Here is a 23,677-nt window from a genome sequence, read left to right as displayed (position 1 = left end):
TTGATTACTGACAGCTGCCCAGAGTCCAACCCAAGAGGTTCAGCAAAGGTTAAACCTGCGCTTGTTTGGGGACAGGAAGTAATATACCGATGACCCCAGTCAAATTGATCTTTTCTTAGATCAATGCCCAATGCTATCCTGCTTTTGTGTGTGGTACTTCCAAAAGGTTTAACCTAGATGCAGCATAAAGTTGATTTCAGTGGACTGAGATTTATCCTGAAAGGTTACAAAAAAAGTATCTATAGTAAAATAAATCCAGTCAATGATATGAATATCAGTTTACCTTCAGAGGAAATCCTTGAAAAGAAGGATTGGCATGAATATTTATACCATTCTACATTTGTTATGTTCTCATAAGCATGAACAATATATGAGTTGTCATGTCATAATGTATTATCAGAAATGGATCATCACAATCTGTCACATTCTTTGAGCTGAGGCGGCGACCTGGCAGGCTCCAGACTGTCTGGCCTGTCGTTGTGTCCTTAATTGAAATTTCTGCACTTGGCTGTGACCCACTGAACGTGTTTCACCTGTCTGCTGGGGGGCAATTTCCCCCCTCTATAGCCTGGCCACGTCTGGTGGCCACCCCTATCTCTCCAGCTCCTTGGTGCTGATGTCTCAGTTTGTGTAGCAGTTTGTATCGCTCTGTCAGCAAAGATAAGTGTGAGGGCCAGTTTGAGAAGCTTGGGTTGAGAACCAAATCTTCTCCTGACAATTGTAGTATTACATATTTCCTGATAGTAAATGATCATCTCAGACAAGCGCATCTAAGGTGCTTGCCCCACGGGAACGCATACGGCCGTTTGCGTAACTGTTTAGTGTCATATAGACCGTTCTGCCACACTAGGACGACCGAATATGGCAGTAAACAACTGCCGATAACGGGTCCCAAGGTGGATAGCACGGCATACGCAACGCTCTGGGGGGTCCAACGGCTCCGTGTGTAGGACCTATACGATCATTTTGTGATAATGATGATGCAATAGCCCCGCCTCCCCCCACCTCTGCTGCTCACCGTCAAAGTAAACTGCACACTGAATTCAGATTATTTATCTTTCTCTCGATATGGACATAAACGCGAGTGAAGTCTAATCTGACAGGACGGAGACACGCAGCTCCTCCCGCTGTGATGCAGCGGGAGGAGCAAAACACACACTTCAAGTCAGATCATCACCCTTAGCTATTTTAATTACCTCTCAAACTACCTAAACTAGTTATAAATATGTTTATTTTTACTGTCGGCCGGGTCACTCATTACTGGATCAGCTGCTGCATGAGACAGACACTGACGCTGTCAGAAGAGAGGGAGGAAAAAGAGAGGCCAGGCTCCGTGTATTTTATTATTATATAGTCGTTATTCATTTGTTTTAAAGCTCAATAAATAACAAAGAAGACCTTTGACCGGCACTTTTATAATTTTGTCCGGAAGATTTAAACTTTAACACACGTTGACCGGCGAAAAACTGCCCGGTTCCCTCGGCCCCCACCGCGGAGAATAAACAGAAGGGCAACCATGACAACCATGCTTCTTCGCTGCTTTTGTGGAGGAAGTTACAGCTCTACGTACAGGCTCGGCATATGTACTGCAGCTTTTTCCAGCGGTTGGAGCTAAACGGAGCTGTCTCGTGTGAACAGACACTATCCGGTGTATATTGCGTGTGGACGGAAGCTTTTTTGCGATTGCGTTAATCCTATGCGTTTTGCCGTATGCGTTCCCGTGGGGCAAGCACCTAAATCATACAACTGTACTGCAATGGCTAAATGTAAAATCTAGTGTTACTGATTGTGAATTTATTTTCAAAGTACAACTCAATAAACGTAGGCAAACGAAGGCACTAGTCTTGAGAATGTTGTTGCCCACCTTCAGTTCTATTTTGCATTTGCCAAATGCACGACACCACGCTCTGTTCATTTTCACACCGACTCACCTCCATCCAGAGCTGTTGTTAGTTTACTCTACAATGTAAACAAAACACGAACATTTGAGTGACTCTTCTGGGAACCCAAGAGTGGTTGTTAAATGCCGGCACTCTGTTAAAATAAGTAACTTGGTGTTACTTTCACTATTCTTAATGACAACATCTTTTGTTTTATCTATGAGATTTACAAACAACAAAATGTTGTGGGCTGTGGTGTGTCGAATAAGGGGGTTGGGGAATATAATAAAACTGCAAATGCTGACAGAATTATTTTCAAGAATAGCACAATTAAATGGCATTCAATATACATTTTCTTTAATTAGAGAATAACTACGGCTGATGAATTCTCATTGGGCATCAGGCAGTGTGTGGAGGGTAATTATCTCCAAACAGTGTCAATGACTATTTGCTTTAGCTCAGCATTCCCTCTAATTAAGACTTGTAGTAGGCAGGCACGTGGTTTCTCCCTCATCTCTGTAGGTGCAGTATGTGTTTGTTAATTAATCGCCCAAGGTTTCTTTTTTTTGTAGTGTAAATCTCAGGTTTTTCTTTTTTGGTGCTGAATCTGTGGTTTTGTGCTCTGTGTAGTTAATGATGCTGTCGTGGTTAACAGTCAAAGAGGCGGCTATAACCAAACAAGTAGGATAACAGACAGAGATGGAAAAGGATCTATATTTAGTGTTAGTAAAGCTGTTTGTGTGGAGAGGAAGTGGGTGCATAGTGCAAGCACGATGTTGATTACACGCCTACACATATCACCCGTTCTTGCTTTCCTTGAGGCTGGCAACCAGCAGTCAGACAGTATTTATTGCTTTATGTCTCGACTAAAGAAGCTAAAAAGAAGCCAGAGTAGGTGCTTGAAATCTAAATGGGAATTTAAATAGAAATACACTACAAGCTGGACCAAATATGGCATTTTATACTTTATGTTTACTAGTGATGCGGTTTAGCAGACAAATAAACAATGAGTTGATGCTATCTTTGTGGTTTGTGACGTTAAGTTTTATTTAAAAATAGTGCTTTTAAATGCATCACTGATGGCTAATTTTTAAAACATGTCTTGAAGGAGATCCATAGGAGGTTTATCGACAGTGAATATGTTAACCATGTAATCACTAATGCCATTCCCACAGCAAAAATGCTAAACATTTCCAGATTCCAGCTTATCTCATTTGTTTGATAATATATACATTTTCAATTGGATTTGTTTGGTGAGTGGACTGTAGTTCGGACTAAATGGTTAGTTTATTGACATTAACTTGGACTTTTTTAAATAGAAGATAATTAACTAATTAATATAACATATTAATCAAGACAGTTATCAAACAGATCATCTTTACTAGCAGCCCTAGTGTGTTTTTCTGTCATTTTGTTGACATTTCAGTCTGTCTATGTTTCGCAAAGCATCCACATAAAGAACAGACTGCAACAAAAAGGCTCGAGACTCATCCCCCGACATCGCGCTGGAAACAGACCTCTAATGTTTTCCTGGTGTGAGCGTGCATGTGCTGTGTGTGGGTGGAGGGCTGGGATGTATGGAATGCTGGGGGGGGGGGGGTACTGAGTGACAGGTTTGGACTTTGGTAGGCGGGCAGGGTGGGGAACATGTTGTCTGTGACATCACCATCACCCGAAGGTTCGGCCGGGCCAGCTGCCTGCTGTAGAGGTGGAGTTTCCTTCCTGGTGAGGGGACCGGGGCCACCAACATCTAAACTGTTCTGCAGCTTGGTTCTGCAGGCTTTGGTGTGTGTGTGTGTGTGTGTGTGTGTGTGTGTGTGTGTGTGTGTGTGTGTGTGTGTGTGTGTGTGTGTGTGTGTGTGTGTGTGTGGGGTGTGTGTGTGTGTGTGTGTGTGTGTGTGTGTGTGTGTGTGTGTGTGTGTGTGTGTGTGTGTGTGTGTGTGTGTGTGTGTGTGTGTGTGTGTGTGTGTGTGTGTGTGTGTGTGTGTGTGTGTGTGATGTGTGTGTGTGTGTGTGTGTGTGTGTGTGTGTGTGTGTGTGTGTGTGTGTGTGTGTGTGTGTGTGTGTGTGTGTGTGTGTGTGTGTGTGTGTGGTGTGTGTGTGTGTGTGTGTGTGTGTGTGTGTGTGTGTGTGTGTGTGTGTGTGTGTGTGTGTGTGTGTGTGTGTGTGTGTGTGTGTGTGTGTGTGTGTGTGTGTGTGTGTGTGTGTGTGTGTGTGTGTGTGTGTGTGTGTCACTGTCACTGTCATCAGTACTAAAATATTTAAAAACAACATGTTTTTAGTCAATTGACAAAAGTTATCTTTTTAATTGTTTCACACATTTTTCCTAGCTAAAATATTAAACCTTTGCCGCTTTACCTTCACAAACGTTTTTTCCCTTGTTTATTTAATTCATCCTTTGGTTTCAAACTTTGTGTCAAACAAAACAGTCCAGTTGAAGAATGGTTATTTTTTCATGTTTTTGGATTTTTTTTTTTATAGATCAAACAATTAAGATTGTAAAAACACCCAAGAGAAAAAAGGATACATTGATAATGAAAGAATCATTAGTTGCAGACTGAAACCCATATGTGTGGAGCTTATTTAAAAATGTTTAAAGTAACATCGGCACTAAATGTTGTCTTAACAGAAGCAACTGTACAAGAACTTTAAAAGAATGTGTTAAAAAATAAAGAAAATACCTCACAAAAGACTTAACCTACGGGACAGTTTCGGCTTCTTGGGCAATGGTCAAAAAGCACTGAGGTTTAAGCCATTGCCCTAATTGTTAGTGGTGGACGTAGTATTGACTTGTGGGTGCTTTTGTTCCCCAAAAACCTTTGGGCAGCTCTACTCGTCTCATACAGACTGATTCATTCTGTTAGAGGAGCCTGTTAAATCGGATGAAGTCATCGGCTTATATCAGATTTATAGGTCATATTACTGGACATGACTCAGGCTGGTTATGTCACATAGTTATTGGTAGGCCTCCTGAGTCATGTTGCACTCCCTCTCCGAGCCCCCTGCCCGGCTCCTGTTAGTGCTGGCTCCAGTGCTGCTGGCACTGCAAAACAGCCTCATCTATCACGGGGAACGGCTCTGAGGGTATCAGCTCAGCCAGAACAGTGCGCGAGGCAGCTACACTACCCAAGCACGTGGAGGGAGGGGAGACGTAGCGAGAGGAGTGCAGAGCTCACTGCGGCTGCCCGAGGTTGACAGAATAGGAATAAGAGGTTGACGGGAAGCCGTGGTCACGTGCCGAAGCAACGGCTGGGAGAGTGGTGAAAATATAGACAGATTTTCTTCCTTTTCTTTCTGTCTTTCTGTCTGGTCGTCTGAAGGCAGTGCAGTGCAGTGAGGCATGTTCCAGGAGGACACACAGTAATACTGATGAATTATTGAACAGTGGTGAGTTGGTGTGACAGGCCAGTATACTTGCATGCTGCAGAGCGACAGGAGAGTGAAAGGGAGAGATTATCTGCATCCCTTGCAACAAAAGAAAACTGCAGGTGAGAAGAAAGACACAATATGATTGAATTACAAATGTTCACATCAAACTAGAGCTTGAGCTCATAAAGGATATTGATTTCTTCTTAGAGTTACATTTTTTTAGAGTTTGAAAAAATATAATGACAATTTATCGTTGGATTTTATGTTTTTGCCATTTATGATCGTTAATGGTTTTAGATTTTGGACTGTTGGCAAACAATTTGAATATTTCACCTTTGGCTGTGGGGAAATAATTTAGTATTTCCCCACTAAACGTCTCAAATAAAAGAAAGGAACAAATATTAACATATGAATGAAATGGCAACACAGTTTATAAATGACCTACTAAGGCATATCTGGCTGGCCTTGAGATTTTTGGTTTCACATCTCTCTCTCTCTCTCTCTCTCTCTCTCTCTCTCTCTCTCTCTCTCTCTCTCTCTCTCTCTCTCTCTCTCTCTCTCTCTCTCTCTCTCTCTCTCTCTCTCTCTCTCTCTCTCTCTCTCTCTCTCTCTCTCTCTCACCATTTATGTAAGGGATAATGTGCAGCGAGGCGGTCATTATGGGGAAAAGAACACCCGACAGGCTGATCAGAGAGCCCGACGCGAAGCGGAGGGATCTTGATGAGCCTGAATTATCCCGCTTATTACACGGCCATATACTAAACAAACTAACGACTCGACTCCCAATATTAATTGAAATTATTTTATTGACTTAAAAATGATCGTATTTCTTCCGCTAAGAAAAAAAAACTCCGTTCCACGGCGCACCAACGGTTGGAACTGCGACAACAACTTTATGGCAGCACTCATCACTGTCCAACTCTGTTCACAGTTTCTGATCCACTAACAAGTCCCTAAACACTGCAGAGCCCATACCGTGTTCCTGTTAGTGTTTACTTCCTCTCTGCCTTCTTCTGGTGATTTATCTGACGTCCAGCGCTCCGTCTTTTAACCTCTTTTACTTTCTCTTTCTTGATCCTCCTTAGCAACGGCAGGAACTGCTTCGATAGCGTTTTTGAGGGGCTTTTTGATTACAGATTTGAAAACATCGTTGCTTGCTTTAAAAGTAGCACAATTCATTATGTCAAACCTTGGAAAGTATCTAGATATCCCTGCCCTAATGCCAAAGTAACTGGCAACTGAATATGTTTTGCTGTTTGATGTCTATGTCTGGACTGTTGCGTAAAAAGGAGCGTTTCTGCCCCGTTACTTCTCCGCTGTTTTTATGGTCCCAGTTTGAAAAGCAAACTGTATACAGTTAAATCTAACGGACTTCTTTGTGCAGATGTGAGCATCCTTAACAACGGTCAATAAGTCCTTGACAGCGGTCTGTACTACTGGATTAACAACGTGTCACGTGTTCTGAATTGACCAATCAGAATCGAGTATTCAACTAAGCTATGTAATAAGTAAGGGATAATGTGCAGCGAGGCGGTCATTATGGGGAAAAGAACACCCGACAGGCAGATCCGGATCCCGACGCGTCAGGAACGCTTCGCGTCGGGATCCTGATCTGCCTGTCGGGTGTTCTTTTCCCCATAATGACCGCCTCGCTGCACATTATCCCTTACTTAAATATACGCAAAACTGCCACGTAGAAATCTCTTTAAAAACAAAAAAAAAGGTCTATCCTGATGTCTAGGATAAAATTGGTTAATAACATTGGTTATGCAGATGTGTCAGATGGGCTCTATTCATAATTAAGGAGTAATATTTTCCTGAGAGAGATGACTATGACATGTAGTACACTCAAACCAATCCCTCTCTTTTGTGTCCCCGGCTGCCCAATACGAGCAAATAGGCAGTATACAACCAGTGTGAAATGACACAGTTCCATACACAAACATAATGTAAAAAATGAATTTGGCTTGTTTTTAGAACAACAGGGAACCTTGTCTGTATTTTCAGTTCTCGAGGTCGCTCCGTGTTTTAGGGTGTTGGTTTGACATTCCCTGAGCACTCCCCTCAGCTGTCACCACTTAACAAGTCCCCGAGGAGAGGAAGAACTACAAAACATGGGAAAAATGTAAAAAATGCATGACTCCTCCTCCTGCCGACTCCCTGCCCCCTGGCCCCACCCTTCCAGTCGAGGTTACTAGGAGACCAGATAGTAACCCCAGAATAAAATAAATAAAGTCGTAAGGAGTGAGCGATGCCACTGTTGCAACTGAAGGAACGTCTTGTAAATGTGTTATTAGCTAGAATAACAGCCCGATGTCTCTACATAAGCAGTGGTTGTTCTATGAGGGACTCTTTACATGTCTTTTCTTCTGTCTGCAGACAGTGTGTTTACCTCCTGTCTGCAGGCTGGTTGTAAAGGTAGAGGTCATTATGGCTGCCTCTGCTGTTGTAACCAAAAACACAAGGACAGAGTGGCTGTTTGTTCACATATCCATTCATTGTTAAGCCAGCTGATTCTACTCACTGTGTGTCCTAAACCCTTGGTACATACTCATTCTAAGCAGGATTTCAGTAATGTGTTAGCCATAGAAATAGAACAGGAGGTGTTGACGCTAGGGAAAAAATAAAGTGTACTCTTAAAAGTAAGCAGTGGACACTATTCTCCTACCATGCAATGCACAAACAGCTGTACAAAATTAATTGTAGCTAGTAGTTATACAATTTCTTGATTTGCAGTGTTGCTCTAAAGTTGCAGCTTGTGAAAGGCACATTATTGCTTAATTTCCTGTTAGAATTGAAAAGATAACGCATGTTTTTGTATACTTACTGTACATTTATATCTATATCACCGCCATATACAGTGAACTGGGACAAAGCGTGTGTCTCTACCTGACAAACTGTATAGACCCCACATATATTCACAGTTTCTTGTCTTCTGTTCTCTTCTTTCTCACCTGCAGTCGTACTTTGTCACTGACTATGACCCCACGATTGAAGACTCCTATACCAAGCAGTGTGTGATTGACGAAAGAGCGGCCAGGCTTGACAGTAAGTTACTGAACAAACATGTACACAGTTAATACACATACAGAAACTACACACGTTTGGTATTTGTATTTTTCTATTGCATTGTTTTCTTATTACGGAATTCATTGCGAAAGTCTCTGTTAATGCACGTTATGAGTGATTTGCGTCTGTGTGTGCTCTCTCTAGTCCTGGACACGGCTGGACAGGAAGAGTTTGGAGCCATGAGAGAACAATACATGAGGACAGGGGAGGGCTTCCTGCTCGTCTTCTCAGTCACTGACAGAGGAAGGTGAGTGACAGTTCTCGTCATGTGCTAACTCACAGCTACAAAGCCCACTACTCAGTCTTTTTCTCTCTCTTTCTGTTTGCACATCTCTGTTTACTGTTTCACAATTACACCCTCTTTTTCTCTCCTTCTCGGCCTCTCACTCTACTAAAACCATAAATCTAGCACCGATACTCTCACTTGTTGCCGCTTGTACTTCCGGACCTCCGTGCCGTTGTTCTTGTTGTCATTTTCGTTTGTTCGTAACATTCCTCCCTCATCCTGTTCTCTTGAATTCACTTATTCGTGTACCTTGGCTTCTTGTTTAAAGCCCAAATGCTATTTAAACATTAGTATGTGGGCTAGAATAGAGACATCTTTAGGTAAATATGACACTTAAACATTTCATAACTTTTAAACACTATCACATGGACATTATCGTTTCAGTAAGTAAAAGCACAAGCTTTTAACATTGTTATTAAAAAAGGTTAAAACTTTATTTTAAAGTCCAGTGAAGACCTGAAATATCCTTATAACACCAAAGATGTCAAGCTGAATTTGGGGGAAATATTTATATAAAAGATGCACAAGATATCTAGAATATCTAATAGAGCAATCGCAGTGTATTAAACAGTCTTGCTTTTAAAGATTTGACTTGATGTAAACGTTCAATAGCTTACATAAAGAAGTGGAACAGGCCAATACAGAATATACAGGATATGATTCTGTCAAACAGTGTGGCATTAAATATTTTAAAGGTAAAATCTTAAGGTTAATAAATGGTTATCCTTATGTTTTCATTCCTTATTGATAAAGTGACACCTGTGCTAACTATTGTATGGCAGGTGCGCTTTAAATGCTACAGCTAACAATCCTCGAGAAGTTACTTTGTCAGACATACAGCAGATAAGCACCCAGAGTACCTATTAACTGCACAACCAAGCTAACTAAGGTGGTTTTAAAGAAGTTAAGGTAGCAAAGAGTAAATAGTGAGGCTGTCATCACTCCAAAATGTACATACAAATTGTGCTGTATAACATGCATTCAATAACTGCTAAAGTTACGAAAACATTTTTTTACCTTAACAGTATAAAATAATATGGTTTGATTTCATGAAAATCTTAAAAACTAGATAATAAAAGAATAAAACAATTTGTGATTTAGAAAAATAGTTTCAAATATCACTGAATAATATTCCTCCTGTAGTCTGTCACATCCCCTCGTCTCTGTGTCTGTACCCCTGGCCCGCAGTGCCATGAGCTGCTTTCCCCTCTCCCCCACAGCCCCTTCCCAATGTTTATGTAGTAAACAGTCTTTCCTTCCTCCATTTATATTAGTCAAGTCTTTCCAGATTTACTATATGCTCACCAGGCTGTCTGCGGGCCCGTGGCTGGAATGCCGTCCTGGGTTTGCGGTTGCATTCGGCCTCTTTTTATTTCATCCAGATTGACATTTTTATTTGCTGTTTGGTTGAAAGAGTGCACATGGCCTTTATACTATAGCAGGACTATGGTCAGCTCAGTGCACAGGGACGAACCTCAGACAAACAAAATGTATGTTTCTGTAATAGTGCGGCTGACTATTTATTCTCTTTGCTGACACATTCCTTCAGTCTGATCCATATTGGTGGTGACCCCAACTTCTGGGTGTGCTTGGGTGGGTCATTTGGCTGTATTGCAATGTTGGCCGCATGTGCATTAAATGAATGTATGCATCCACATGTAAAACTTTATATAACCTGGAATAGCAACACTACATAACACCCTGTTTTATGTTTTATAGCTTTGAAGAAATCTACAAATTCCAAAGACAAATTCTCCGAGTGAAAGACAGAGATGAATTCCCTATGATCCTCGTAGGAAACAAAGCAGACCTGGAACAACAGAGACAAGTAAGTCCAGCAGATTGCAGAGATCTGAATCCACTGACTAACAAACATACATCGTGTTTGATCATCTGAAGAGATGGAATCAACCAGGCTGGAAGACCAACATTTGCATATTTGAAAGTGGCAGCAAAGCGTTGCAGCTGCAGCTAGCTGCCAAGATAGAACAGGATGTGAGTAAAAGGATAAAAGAGATGCTGTAGAAGTGGTGGTGTCAGGAGGGGAGGCTGTGTGGAGAAAAAAGGGAGTGTGATGAAATGATGAATTTTCTGCCTGCAGTTGCTTGTCAATTCATGCAGTGAATCCACAGCACCCCCTCATGGTGAGAAGGAGCATCACTGGCACACATCTTTTTACCGTCAATGGGTTTACTGAAATCAGCATTTAGCATGTCAAGCCTCATGGGAAATTAGCCTGTTTTGTATTAATTAATATTACATGCATGACTATATGAGACATGTAGAGACTAACTATATTATATTTCATAACATTACTGATTAAGATGACAACTTGTGACCACATAACTCATGACCTAATAAACCTGATGATCTGTCATTGAAGCATACAAGGAATGCATAATGACACTTAAGTGAAAGTAATTGTATTATGTGGCTCATGAGAATAGTTTAGCCTCATGAGAATTTCATTTATTATTTCATGCTATTTAACAAACAAATAAGTTCATATTCCCTTATTATATTCAATATTTCCACCAAACATTGCAGAACAATCTGTAGACTCAAACTTGATCTGTTGCTGTCAGGGAGTATATAAGCTTTGAATCGAATTACCTTTTTGCTTAATTCAGCTCTAGATAGTATGCACAGCTGTTTAAAAAAATGGACGTCCCAGATGAATACATACTCATTTAAATGTGTACACTTGAGAAATGACAAGTGAAATACAATTAAGCGGGACATGTACACAAAAATGCTTCAGAAATGGTGTTAATGGACAATATTGTCCCCCAGTAACCTTTGTAATTAACAGGTTTTTGTTTTTGAAAACAAATGTTGGATGATTCATTGAATGCTCAGGAGAAAGCATGGTCAGGTCAGGAATTAAAGTGAAAGTAGTACAGGTGTTATGGATATTTCATGTTTAAATATATGAAGCTAAGAAAAGAAGCTAAATTGAAAAATAAGAGAGTTCTTCCTTCAGTGTTGAGGGTCACTTTCACTTGGATGTGAATGTCCAAACATGTGTGGTATGCAGTACAAAGTGAATTCTACATACTCTGTCATATTCACGTATGGTATGTAGCACTCACTTCGTACTACAGCAGTATTAGAGCAGACGCTTCAGCCTAGTGCCCTACACAAATGATTTGTTTGATTGTGGTCTTTAAATCTTTGTTCCTACTAGAACAACAAGCAATGTTAAATCCTAAGGTAATCTTATTTAGACGTCATCATAAATAGAAGACAAGAACACAAGGGGTCCTAAGGTCATGCTTCGTAATGTTTTAACTGTAGATCTGTAGTCTTTCAAATGAATTGAGCATCAACCCTTGAATTGGCTGAGATTGAATTCCCATAGGATCCATAGTTTCAGGAGCTCGAATCTTTTGTGATATCAATTTTTTTAATTGGATATGCACACAACCATAACATTTTTGTCCGTATGCAGTTCAGGCAGGCAGGTTTGGGTATTTTTTCAAATGGTGCATGCTATCTAACAAGCTCACATTTTCACATACAATAAAATTACATGTATTGCCAGAAATTAAATGACCTGTCAGAAGATAATTATTGTCAAACATGGGTTTTCATTGACTAAATCTCAATTTAGATTCAAGCTTCAGCCCCTCCTTATTGGCTGGAATGCCGTCCTGGGTTTGCGGTTGCATTCGGCCTCTTTTTATTTCATCCAGATTGACATTTTTATTTGCTGTTTGGTTGAAAGAGTGCACATGGCCTTTATACTATAGCAGGACTATGGTCAGCTCAGTGCACAGGGACGAACCTCAGACAAACAAAATGTATGTTTCTGTAATAGTGCGGCTGACTATTTATTCTCTTTGCTGACACATTCCTTCAGTCTGATCCATATTGGTGGTGACCCCAACTTCTGGGTGTGCTTGGGTGGGTCATTTGGCTGTATTGTAATGTTGGCCGCATGTGCATTAAATGAATGTATGCATCCACATGTAAAACTTTATATAACCTTATTCTTATTCTGTTCTTCTTTTTCCCTCAGGTAACCCAGGAAGAGGGTCAGCAGCTGGCCAGACAACTGAAGGTCACATATATGGAGGCTTCAGCCAAAATCCGTATGAACGTAGACCAGGCTTTCCACGAGCTGGTTAGAGTTATCAGGTATGTGATTTATGAAGGCAACTTTTATAAGTATATATGGTTTTCAGATGTATGACAGTGGATTAAGAAATGCACATTTTGGCACTCCTATAATAGTTGTTAATAATGCAGAACTCGGTGAAGGTTTTGTTAATGTAACATTAAATAATAATGACTCAAGTGTGCCCTCGTGCCGCTTTGATGTCCTCGGGATTTAGTCAATGACCATGAATAATTCCTGGTTCAAACCCGGCTAGGGGCCTTTGTTGCATTTCTCCCTCCTCTTCCATTTTAGTCAGCTAGTCAATAAAGACATAGAATCACCCTGAAAATGATTGATGAATTAAAAACGAATTATACAAATGACTAAATGAAATAATCAAAATAAACATATTTAGGTTTAATTTATTAAGAGTTTACCAAAACTCAGCTTATCTGCCTCACCAAGGCTGTGTGTGGATTGACCAGATTTGATTGGTAGTCGCCACCAACATGAGCAAAACCCCACAACCAAGTCCCTTTCACACACTGCTGAATCCTGATGAAAGTGACATCACCGTTTACAACCTTGAAAACGTTATCCAGTTAGAAAAAGCTCAGATTAAACAGCACAGACAGAAATGTCAGACAAATAACCAAAGACCGTTTTACTGAATTAAGGGTGGAGGTAATATTTGTTGCAAACAAAAGAACAAGACAGATTGCAAAAGTACCAGTCCAGTGAGTCATGACAGTTTTTCTCCTAACTCCCAGGAAATTCCAAGAACAGGAATGTCCACCGTCGCCAGAGCCTACAAGAAAAGAGAAAGACAAGAGCGGCTGCCATTGTGTGATCGTCTGAGTCAGCCTTATCACTGTAACTCATGCAGCTGCTCTGTTCCCCCCCCCCACCCACTCTGCCTGACATCACATCCTAAGTGGATGACTGACCGCTGCCTTTTCCACGTGCATGACTTCAGACAGCCTTTTCTGAGATACTTTGACGAGGAAATGCTGTCCCCAGGACATCATTATGGACAACTGACAATGCCAAATTTTAACACCACTCTACCTTCAGCCGTAATCTAATTCAAACGAGAGAGTCCCAACACTAAACATTGCCTTCTGAATCAGCCTGACAAATTAATGTTTTGTACTCTGAAGGACTTCTCTTGCCTTGTAGTGACTTTGTACTTGCTACCGAGATTGAATGAAAACTATATATCCAGAATGTTGATGAGTTTCTTTAGTTTCCAGTGTCTGACCAGAGCAGAGAGATTATCTTCTGAAGCTTTGTGTACGTTGTGCCATATCCACCTTTACTCCCATGTGCTAATCTGCTACTGTACATATGTGACATGTGTTGTGATTTTCAAAGTGTACTTCTAATGATCTATTAAATCACCACAGTACAGTGTGTGAGGTTGAGTTTGGTTTTACATATATGAAAGTGAATATATAAGTATGTATATAAATATAAAGCCTAGACAGCCCTTAAAGCTACAATGATAGAAGTTTATGGCATTCTGCAGTGGATTCTTCTTCTTTGTCTGTGGTTTCTGCTTTCATCTCAATTGCCAAATACTGTGTCTACTGTATTTGAATTTTTTTAAGTCTTATAGATTGAAGCATTCTTATCCTATGCTATTTCATCAATGAACTGAAAGTAGCACATTTGTCTGAATTTCTATCCTCAAAGGTGGCGGTTCAGTCAACATTGGCATGGTTTAAGATTTCCAAGAAGCAGTAGATAAATGTAATGGTAGCATATTGTGTAACTTTGACAACTAACATGATTCAAAACACTGAATGCTACATATTCAACTTTTGACAAGTCATGTTATCAAATCCATTTGTTGCAAATCAAGGAGCTTTCAGAGCTCAGTTCAGTTCAGATCATTCCAGTGTAATGCATCTTTTCTGTCAAACATTTAGTCAACAAACGGATCAAATAACTGTCATATCATTCCAATAACACAGTGGCAACGTTTCTGTTTGGTGTTTTTGAATTATTCTGTTGCATACATTTTTTCCCCAATGATCTGTCAGTCCGAAAACAAGTGGAAGCGTTGAGATGCGCAGCCGTTCTCCAAAGGCTCATGAGCTCCCCGGACCTGCCACTTGTTGAGAAATCCTCAGCACAGACACAAAGTACTGTTTCGCCTTCCCTTTCCACTCCTGTACTTCTGTTTGGGCCTATGAATGAAGTACTGCAGATTGTTTTCCATATCATCCTCTTGTATTATATAAAACAAGAAAATCAGATGATGGAAGTAATAGACTTGATTAAATGTTTCTACTCTACTTTTATACATTATTTTCTTATCAAACTAGTTGACAAGTATTTTTACATGTTTATAAGTGACAACACATCCACAGCATAGCTGTGGATATATTTAAGGAGAAATGTTGAATTCTCTTGATCTTAAACTGGAGATGACTATTGGCCCAAATTTGCTAAATTAGATTGTTCAACCAGATGTGACCTTGAATGTAATTTCTTATTGTGGCTTAGTAATGGAGAATATATTTATCTTTGAGGTGTTCACCACCAGCGCCGAGTTTAAAATGCCGGGTTAGGTGGGAGAGGGTCTAAGAAAGGATTCTGGTCTTTACATTGGAGTTTAAAACCACATGACTCAATTATTATAATAACTACTCCACACCTTATTGCAAATCCTAGTGTACATTCAGATCATACTGTGTTTTTTTTCTTTTTCTTCCATATCAGTGTCTTTTGCCCTGTGTCTAGCTTTTGGTGCTAAAATAAAATCTGTCATTGAGCCAGATGGGGTAGAGAATCTTTCTTTTAGATTTATAAAGGCTGCACAGACTTGACTCTTACACATTGAGGCTTGCAAAAGTAAGATCAATACTATTCACAACATGACTCTAACTGGTGTTATAGGATAATTATTACCACTAAATGCTCAGAAAACAGTAATGATAGGGATTTCATCTTCGTCTATTAGAAGTAATATTGTTTTCAGGGGGCACTACAAGCACTTTTACTGCTACTAGTTATTTTCAAACACATATGTCAGACGCTTAAACTTCATACAATATTCCAGCCTCTGCAAAATAAGAGCCTTTTAGAGCAGACTAAGATACTGAAAACATACACTATTACTGGCAAAGAAAGGCATACACATATCTGACCACAAGGGGGATGTTCGAGTCAGGAAATTGTATTAAATACTAAAACCACTAGGGTTAAAAGAACACATAAGACATATATGAGTAACAAATACGGCAGAGGAACATTTAAAATTAAGAGTTTTAGCAAGGTGATGGGCCATCATCACAATTCATCTAAATATACAGGGCCAACCTTCATTGGGTGTTTTGATGGTGGAAAGTGCTGTTCAACACATCAGTACATTACCCATAGGGGTTCGTTTCGGTTGAGATTTGACCTATATGTCTGTACTATAGGATTCACATAATTGTCTTTCTAATCAAACCAGCTATATTAAAAACTCACTCTGATGGCCATCACACAAGGCAACATCACTCTCAGTAATGTTGCCGTTATTTCTCACAATGTGTCATTTTCTCTCTCTGTAGAGGATGTTCCCATTCCTCTCCACAGCTGAGTTATGCTTTGAATCATTTTGTGATTTGTTATGAAAGAGAATGCTTTTAGAATTCCACACATGCTCCTTGCAAGTAAAGAGAGAATCTGAATTTAAGATGACCTTAATTCAAAACTACGTGTTAACTGTTTTAGTGAGTTGGCTCTTGTGGGTGAAAAGATAATAAAGAAAGATGACAAAAATGTTTGTTCATCAGTACAAATTAAAGAAACAGAACTGTTTTTGGGCTGTAACGCAGCTTGTGTAGTCTCAGCCTTTTTGTACCGAGTCCGACCAGCAAATGGATGAGAAGGTGAGTTTGCTATTGAGTCATGAGCTGCCAATAATCAAAATAAACAAATCACTGTTCCAAACATTTATAGGGCCTGTTTCATTAGACTGAACTCCCCCATGCTATTGCCACAGTCAGCATGGAGGTTTGCCAGAGAAAATGAATCAGTCTTGTGGCGTGAATGAAACAGGCTCAGCCCCCCTCTCTGTGTGGTGGTACAGCCCAGAGGACGCGTCTGGCTCTGCACAGCCTCTGTGGCTCATTCACTTCACGGCGATTCCTTTAGTTTGGTGTTTGCTTTGGTTTGGTGAGGACGGAGAGAGGAGTGTTTACGCTTTCATTTAGCCGTCTCAACATCCAGTCCAGTCCCAACAGTTCGCCGGAGACATGGAGGGAGTGAGCAGCAACAGGAGTATGTCTTACAGCAGGTGGAGTTATGACAGGTAAGCGAGCTTTTCCACATAACAAGTCTAGCCGACGTTTAATCAAATCAAAACGCTGGTTTTCCTCTTTGCATTTCGTTTGTATTGTCATGCTAAAGCTAAAGGCTGGTGAGAGCTCTCCACATGCGCAATTAGTTGACAGGTGCAACGGATTTGGAAATGATAGATGCGATGTGAGTGTATTAAGTGGCCTGAGCATCTCTCTGTGTCTGCTGGCAGAGAGCCTATGGGATGTTCGCTTCACTACCTTTACTGTATGTTCATGGAGTATTGACTAATCTCCCACCGTCCTACAGCAAGCCCACCGTCACAGAAACCTTCCCATAGGAACAGATTGTTAAGGCACTTCAAGCTTTTTGTTTTACACTCATAGCATACTCCATCTATCCATCTATCCATCTAGCCATGAATTGACATTTCCTATGTGCTTGAGAAGTGACCATAATCAATTACTAGACTAGAAATCTTCAGCACAGTGGTGAAACACCTGTGTTAACAAGCTAAAATGCTTCAATCCGAGTGAAAAACTCATAAATTGGCAGGGTTTGTCTCAGCGGGGAACTGTGATGCAGACCTCTCATTTGACACTTTCAAACAGGCATGTGGAGATATAACACTTGGTATGAAAAACATGTAAAACTGTTGAATCCATGATGGCCCTCAGCTTGATAAATCTGCATTTTTGATTACTAATGTTTGGAAGAAATCAGAAAATAGCTGCAAGTGTGAAATTTGTCTCCAATGTGTGATTTATGATGCATTTCATAAATGAGTAGAAAGAAAACAATGTCCATCTTGCGTGTGTGAGTGATGTCATCAACATAAGTGTGAATGAGTCAGTCTGTGTGAATAGAAAATGGGTCTAATATAGGAAAATCACTCAAAGTATGTTCAATACACATAATTATCTTAATGCACAAGCGCTGTATCTTCACCAGAGCTTTTTCCAGGAATTCCACTTACCAACTCACATTAAAGATTAGCTGGCCACTTTCTTCTCAGCCAACAATTTGGAGTAATGGGTGAATGTACTGTGGCTTTATCACTGAGGCTCCATCGGTAGGGGAGGTTTTACCCTGACAACACTGTATATGTTGGCACTGACAACAATATCATTGGTATTCTGAATCTGTGCTTGGACATCCCAAGAGATTGCTGCAAGAGCCAGTGGTCTCTTATCTTCCTAAGGTTTCTCACAGCAAGTCATGTTTACTGTTTGCGAGCAGCTTTACACTGCAAGGGGTGTCGGGACTGTGCATTAAAGAAGGGGTGTTGTTTTCTTTTACAGTATTACAACACAACATTTCTCAATCAATCCAATCTGGGATGTTAATGTGACATTTTCTTACAGGCACAATATATTAGCATCAGGTATTAAACTAAACATGGCTCCGTGGTACTGGGATGCACTATATTGAAATATATTGACATATATATTTACTTGCAACATATTGAAACATTTTTGGGAATTTTTTCCTCTTGACGACAAAGCACATTTTTGTAAACATTACCTTTCAATAACAGAAATATTTAGGTTGGTTTATTTAGGTTCAGGTTGTGATAAATGAAGCAAGTAAAGTTACAGCCTTTTTTGATTTAAGAAGTGAATATTGTTGGATTTCCAACACTTTAAGGCATCCTTGAGTGCAGTGCAAACTTATTGCTTAGAGCCATTTGACTGGCAGATGAGAGGCGTTGCAAATTCACAAGAGAACTAATTAAAAATAATTCTCAAAATGTAAGCGAATGTTGCCTGCAAAGGCGTTACTTTTAAATTAAAAGATTATTCTACGTATAAGCTTTTTAAACTGTTACTATTCATTGACCATATAGGGAAAATTAAACTGCAGATGTGTAGATATTGCATTTGTAATAACAATAAGGGGGATTACTGTTGACTATCTGTCTTCCATTTCATTTAAAGTAAATGATATCAAAATACCTAACATGAATAATCACACTAAGACTCTCATACAGTTTTAGGTACACAACCATCCCTTCCTTACTCGTGTGTTTTTGCAGAAATCGTTATGGTTTTGCAGGCAATCAATCATGTCTGTTTGAACTCTGACCTACAGTATGTTAAACCACACTGTGTCCTGGCTCCCACTCAGCAAACACTGTTTCCTGCAGATGGAAGGGCAAGGTGAGCTAACAAGATACGATTTACAGCATACAGAGCTCAGTACAGAATTGTAATGGTTTAATAAAAAACAAAGATTAGTTGGAATTTCTCTGTCAACATCGTGTTCCCTTATTCAAACTGCAGCAAGGAAGAAAATAAGGAATCATTGGGGCTTATGCATAGTACGTTTCTCCTTAATTTCACATCCTTCTTTATATGACCTGATTAGTTAAAGAGAGACCACTTACTGAGAGCAATACATGTGGAGATTGTACAAAATAATAATTAGCTAACCTTCTTTAATTAATGTTAGCAATTTATTACTTAGAAAAGCATTTGTTGTTTATCAATTACAAGAATTTGAGGAAATTATAATTCGGACCATTCTGATAAATCAATTTTGCCACTGATCTTTTGAGAGTAGATGTTGATCTCTTCGTTAATTGGTTTCACACAAAAGCTCAAGGTTAGTATTGATGCCATGTGGTTTAGATGACAGGCAGCTGAGAGCAGACACAGTGTCCTATTTTATCAGCATGAGGTGAGAGAACATCTTTTCTCACAGTATAGGTGTCATTTTTCTATGGCCCACAAAAAAACTGCTTTTTGAAAAACAGTGACGTAAGACCCTGTTGGGGGGTGTAGGTGAAAATGAAATTCAGGAGGTTTGATTCTGTGCAGCTGACTGAGGATATTTGATTTACCTACTGACCATCATGTATTTAACAAAACATTAAGACATGCAGCAAGAACTTTCAATTAATTATGGTACGTGATTTCATATGCCTATTCAATCACTGCTTTGTGGGTATCTGGTTTTGGGTCAGATATGATGGGTTGATCTGAGATGTGTTTGCAATGCAGATGTATGAATTACTCACAGTTAGAGCTGTTGACATTCAGAACTAAAGGTGCATCTTTGTGTATGCACTCAACTGCTAATATGCGTATGCTGTCTTTCATTTGCAATATATCCAAAAACGATTGAGACTGCCTCTACAAGTGTATTTCTAACACTTGTTGTGAGATACACACCAATTCATGCACACTAAGAGCTCCTGAAGTTGGAATCCATTGTGTGTTTGCTGCCAATCTGGGATGCTTTAAAAATGAGTCGCACAAATACCATGTCTTTTATTGATTCATTGGTCTCCATTAAACACGACTGTTCAGTCCAATAAAAAATGCCAATATAAAATACTCCAAAAAAAACATACAGAGTGAGAGTGGGAAGAGTAAAGAAAAAGTTTGAATGTGGTTGTCATGACAGTCTGATTCGTGTTTGTAGAGATGTTAGCTCAGTATTGGACAGACAAACAAGGATTCATGGCATAACCGTCGTTACGTGCTGTTACTTGGGGGCCAAAATGTGTGTTAATTTGGTAAGTATGTTATTATTCAGCCAGTGTTTCAAAATCCACGATCCACAAGTCGCTGCCTATGAATACGATTTCTCCTCCAGACATTGTTGAGTAGACAGAGCCTCTGCCCTTTACTGTCTGTCTCCTTTTAAATCTTGAATAATTCAGGCTCATGGAACTGTCTTAAATTGATCTGTGAATAATAAGAATACAGATATTTGATATTCACACTGCAGTATTTTGGCTCTACCTCTTCAGATTCCTCCCAGCACAAGTTTCATGATAATCTTTTTCTTTTATGTCTGAGCTTGTGCTAGTGGACATATTAAGGTTATGGATTGCAGAGATAACTATTGCATTGAGTCAAGGAATATACATATTAATATGCACAAGATATATGATAAATGCTAATAGTCTTTGGCGATTAGACCCCATTGTGATATTATACATTTTAAGGGACACATGAAGCCGCTAGTTGATTAAGAAACCCTCCCCATGGGGTCTAGACACTGGTGGTGATGAGCTGAAGAGAAGATCTAGATTTGATGAGGATTTCTGATTAGCTCAACATCGGCACTGGATTGGATGAATTGAGGTGAATGGGGGGATGGAGAAGGCCTGACATGACAGCTGATAGCAGCAGAGAGGAGAACAGATTTAATGAGTGACAGCAGCATAATCACTGTCTGTTGGAGAATCCTGGTAAAATCTCATTGGATAACTAATAAGGAGTGGATGCCCATAATCAGCTGATTGGAAGCAGCCAAAAGAGTGAAAGAGAGAATTGATTAAATTGAGAATGAATAAACATAAAGGTATTCTCCCTGATTGAACTTCTGCTGTGCCTCATTTCCATTGAAAAGAGAAGTGTCAGTAGTGAGAGAGAGCCTATCCTCAAACCCTAATAATGTTATATTTTAGAGGATCCAGTCAGTTTGGTATGCCAAATTGATATATATTGTTGCATCATAGATGTTACAATTTACTTTGAAAATACAACTATATCTTTGTATTTAACAGCTATTTGTGATATCAGGATAATGTAGCTGTGCTGCTGTTCTAGCAAGAGGTGGAATAATCCTTTACTTAGGTAAAATTAGAAATACTATGGTCTGAAAATACTCTATTAAGTTGAAAATCCTAAATTCAAAATGTTACTTAACTAGAAATACCTAAGTGAGTATTATCAGACAAATGTAAAGTACAGAAAGTAGAGTATGGTCACTATGCAGACTACAACTTTTCACGGTAATATGTTGTTATAGAATATCATAATATCCTGGTTGTATTATACAGTACATGTGTGCTAATTTTAACGTTGTAATTTGCCAATGTGGATACTTTGTAAACTACTGGGTTGATTAGTACAATACTGCGTCATATGAGCATATCATGTGTTTTTGTATGTAAATATAAATAGTTTCTGACTTAAATATTTGTAGTGCAGAACAAAGAATGATATTTGCCTCTGAAATGATGTGGTGTAGAAGTATAAAATAGTGTAAAATACAAATATTCAATTAAAGTACAAAAATTACAATAGTACTTAGGTAGAGTACTTGCACTGGACCAACGTCTCAGTGAAGCAGGACAAACAAGTACTGGCCGAGTTTAGACGGCGAAAGCTACAGTGGTTTGGACACATCACACACAGTGAAGGGACGAAGAGGTGCAGGAGGGCCAAGGGGAGAATGGCTGACGGATATTAAGAGGTGGACGGGGAAGGAGTGCATGAGACTGGTGTGGAGACGGGTGGTGAAGTCAACAAAGTCAAAGTCAACTTTATTGTCAATCTTCCAGTTTGTGTGTACAGACAGAGAGATCAAAATGCCGTTTCCCATAATCCCGAATATAAAAACAAATGTATATAAAATATGTGTGCAAATATGTATATATACACACAGAGTCAAAGACACATTTTTACATGTGCCGACATTAAGACCTAAATAAACACACAACAATCAATATATACAAAATAACAGTCACTTCAATATTTTGAGAATTTACATTCGTGCAGATTGTCCATCGAATGTGCAAAAATAAATATTAGTGCAAGATTGTCCATATAATGTGCATTATTGCAATATGCACATTCTATGGACAATCTTGCGCTAATATTGTGCTGGTTTCTGGAGTGACCTGACCCCACCTGAGAGTACTTGACTGGTTATTGCTTGTGGAACACTTCACCTTTGCAAAACTAGATGAAATGCAGTTTCCTACCTCTCTGTGTTTCTGGTGATGATGCCTGTTTTTGGTTATTGCTCAGAGCTCCTGGCTCTCCGGCTGCTCGCTTAGTTTTAAGTTCACAGCTTGATCACTGTCCACCTGCCTCAGTAGTTACCACAGAAACCAAACAGCATTCTTCTGTGCTGCAACACCTCTTGTTTTTGCTTGAAGCCCTTATGAAATGTATTTCGATGATTTGTGGCCCGAACTGTTGGACCCTCATGTGCAATAACATTTTGCGATGTTTAACTTGATGGATTTGAACGTCTCTAACAACCTAACCTGTAAAGGGCAATTTAACCCCAAATTGCTTCTGATGGCAAGGCGAGTGTGTGTGTGAGTGTTATTCTCTCTGAGCATGTGGCACCTTGTACAGCAGCATCTTCCTCTGTATGAATGTGTGTGAATGCTGACTTATGTATATGTAAAAGCGCTATATAAATGCAGTCCATTTACCATTACCTAACTAGTTGGACACCTTTTTAACACTCAGCGTGATTTCAATTCCAGTCTGGGGTACTGTAAATGCAAATGTCAGATATTTCCTGGTTGAGAAATGTTCTTTAGCTATTAGTGGCAGCTCTGCTTGAGTTGGCATTTGCTTTTACAGTTTGCACATTTCCACCTGTCACACATACCCTGTCATAAATATCTTTATTTTCACATCTATTTATTTGCTGCCTCATAATATTAAAGCTCCTCGACTGCTTTCTTTTTCTTAAATAAGTACTGTAATAATAATACAGAAAATGGTCAGTATATAAATCCAGGTTCTGCCGTTTTGAACCAAGCAGATCGATACATGTGATTCTAGGTAACAAATTAAAAGCTTTGTGAGGGTGGTAGAAAGTCAGCCAGCCTCTGTTTCCTCTGCAGTTAGAAGGCAGACACTCGCATCGTCTAGGGAAACAGTGAACCCAGCTGACTCGCTGCTGTGGTTTGAAGCTGCA

General features: G+C 39.7%; 2 protein-coding genes across 2 annotated transcripts in view; both read left to right on the top strand.

Annotated features, from left to right (window-relative positions):
• The window catches only part of rras2 (RAS related 2), a 29,968-nt gene extending 14,479 nt beyond the window's left edge, over positions 1-15,489 (top strand). Inside the window, exons 2-6 of the mRNA XM_034116578.1 lie at positions 8,210-8,297; positions 8,463-8,565; positions 10,324-10,432; positions 12,626-12,744; positions 13,477-15,489. Of these exons, the coding sequence (XP_033972469.1) occupies positions 8,210-8,297; positions 8,463-8,565; positions 10,324-10,432; positions 12,626-12,744; positions 13,477-13,564 (507 nt within the window). The 3' untranslated portion in view covers positions 13,565-15,489. The remainder of the gene's footprint in view (positions 1-8,209; positions 8,298-8,462; positions 8,566-10,323; positions 10,433-12,625; positions 12,745-13,476) is intronic.
• Positions 15,490-16,842: 1,353 nt separating this feature from the next.
• The window catches only part of tub (TUB bipartite transcription factor), a 48,944-nt gene continuing 42,109 nt past the window's right edge, over positions 16,843-23,677 (top strand). Inside the window, exon 1 of the mRNA XM_034117076.1 lies at positions 16,843-17,012. Within this exon, the coding sequence (XP_033972967.1) occupies positions 16,957-17,012 (56 nt within the window). The 5' untranslated portion in view covers positions 16,843-16,956. The remainder of the gene's footprint in view (positions 17,013-23,677) is intronic.

Source organism: Trematomus bernacchii, unplaced genomic scaffold, assembly GCF_902827165.1.
Source record: "Trematomus bernacchii unplaced genomic scaffold, fTreBer1.1, whole genome shotgun sequence".
NCBI lineage: Eukaryota > Metazoa > Chordata > Actinopteri > Perciformes > Nototheniidae > Trematomus > Trematomus bernacchii.
Note: the sequence above shows the minus strand (reverse complement) of the source record. Positions and strands in the feature narration are given on the sequence as shown.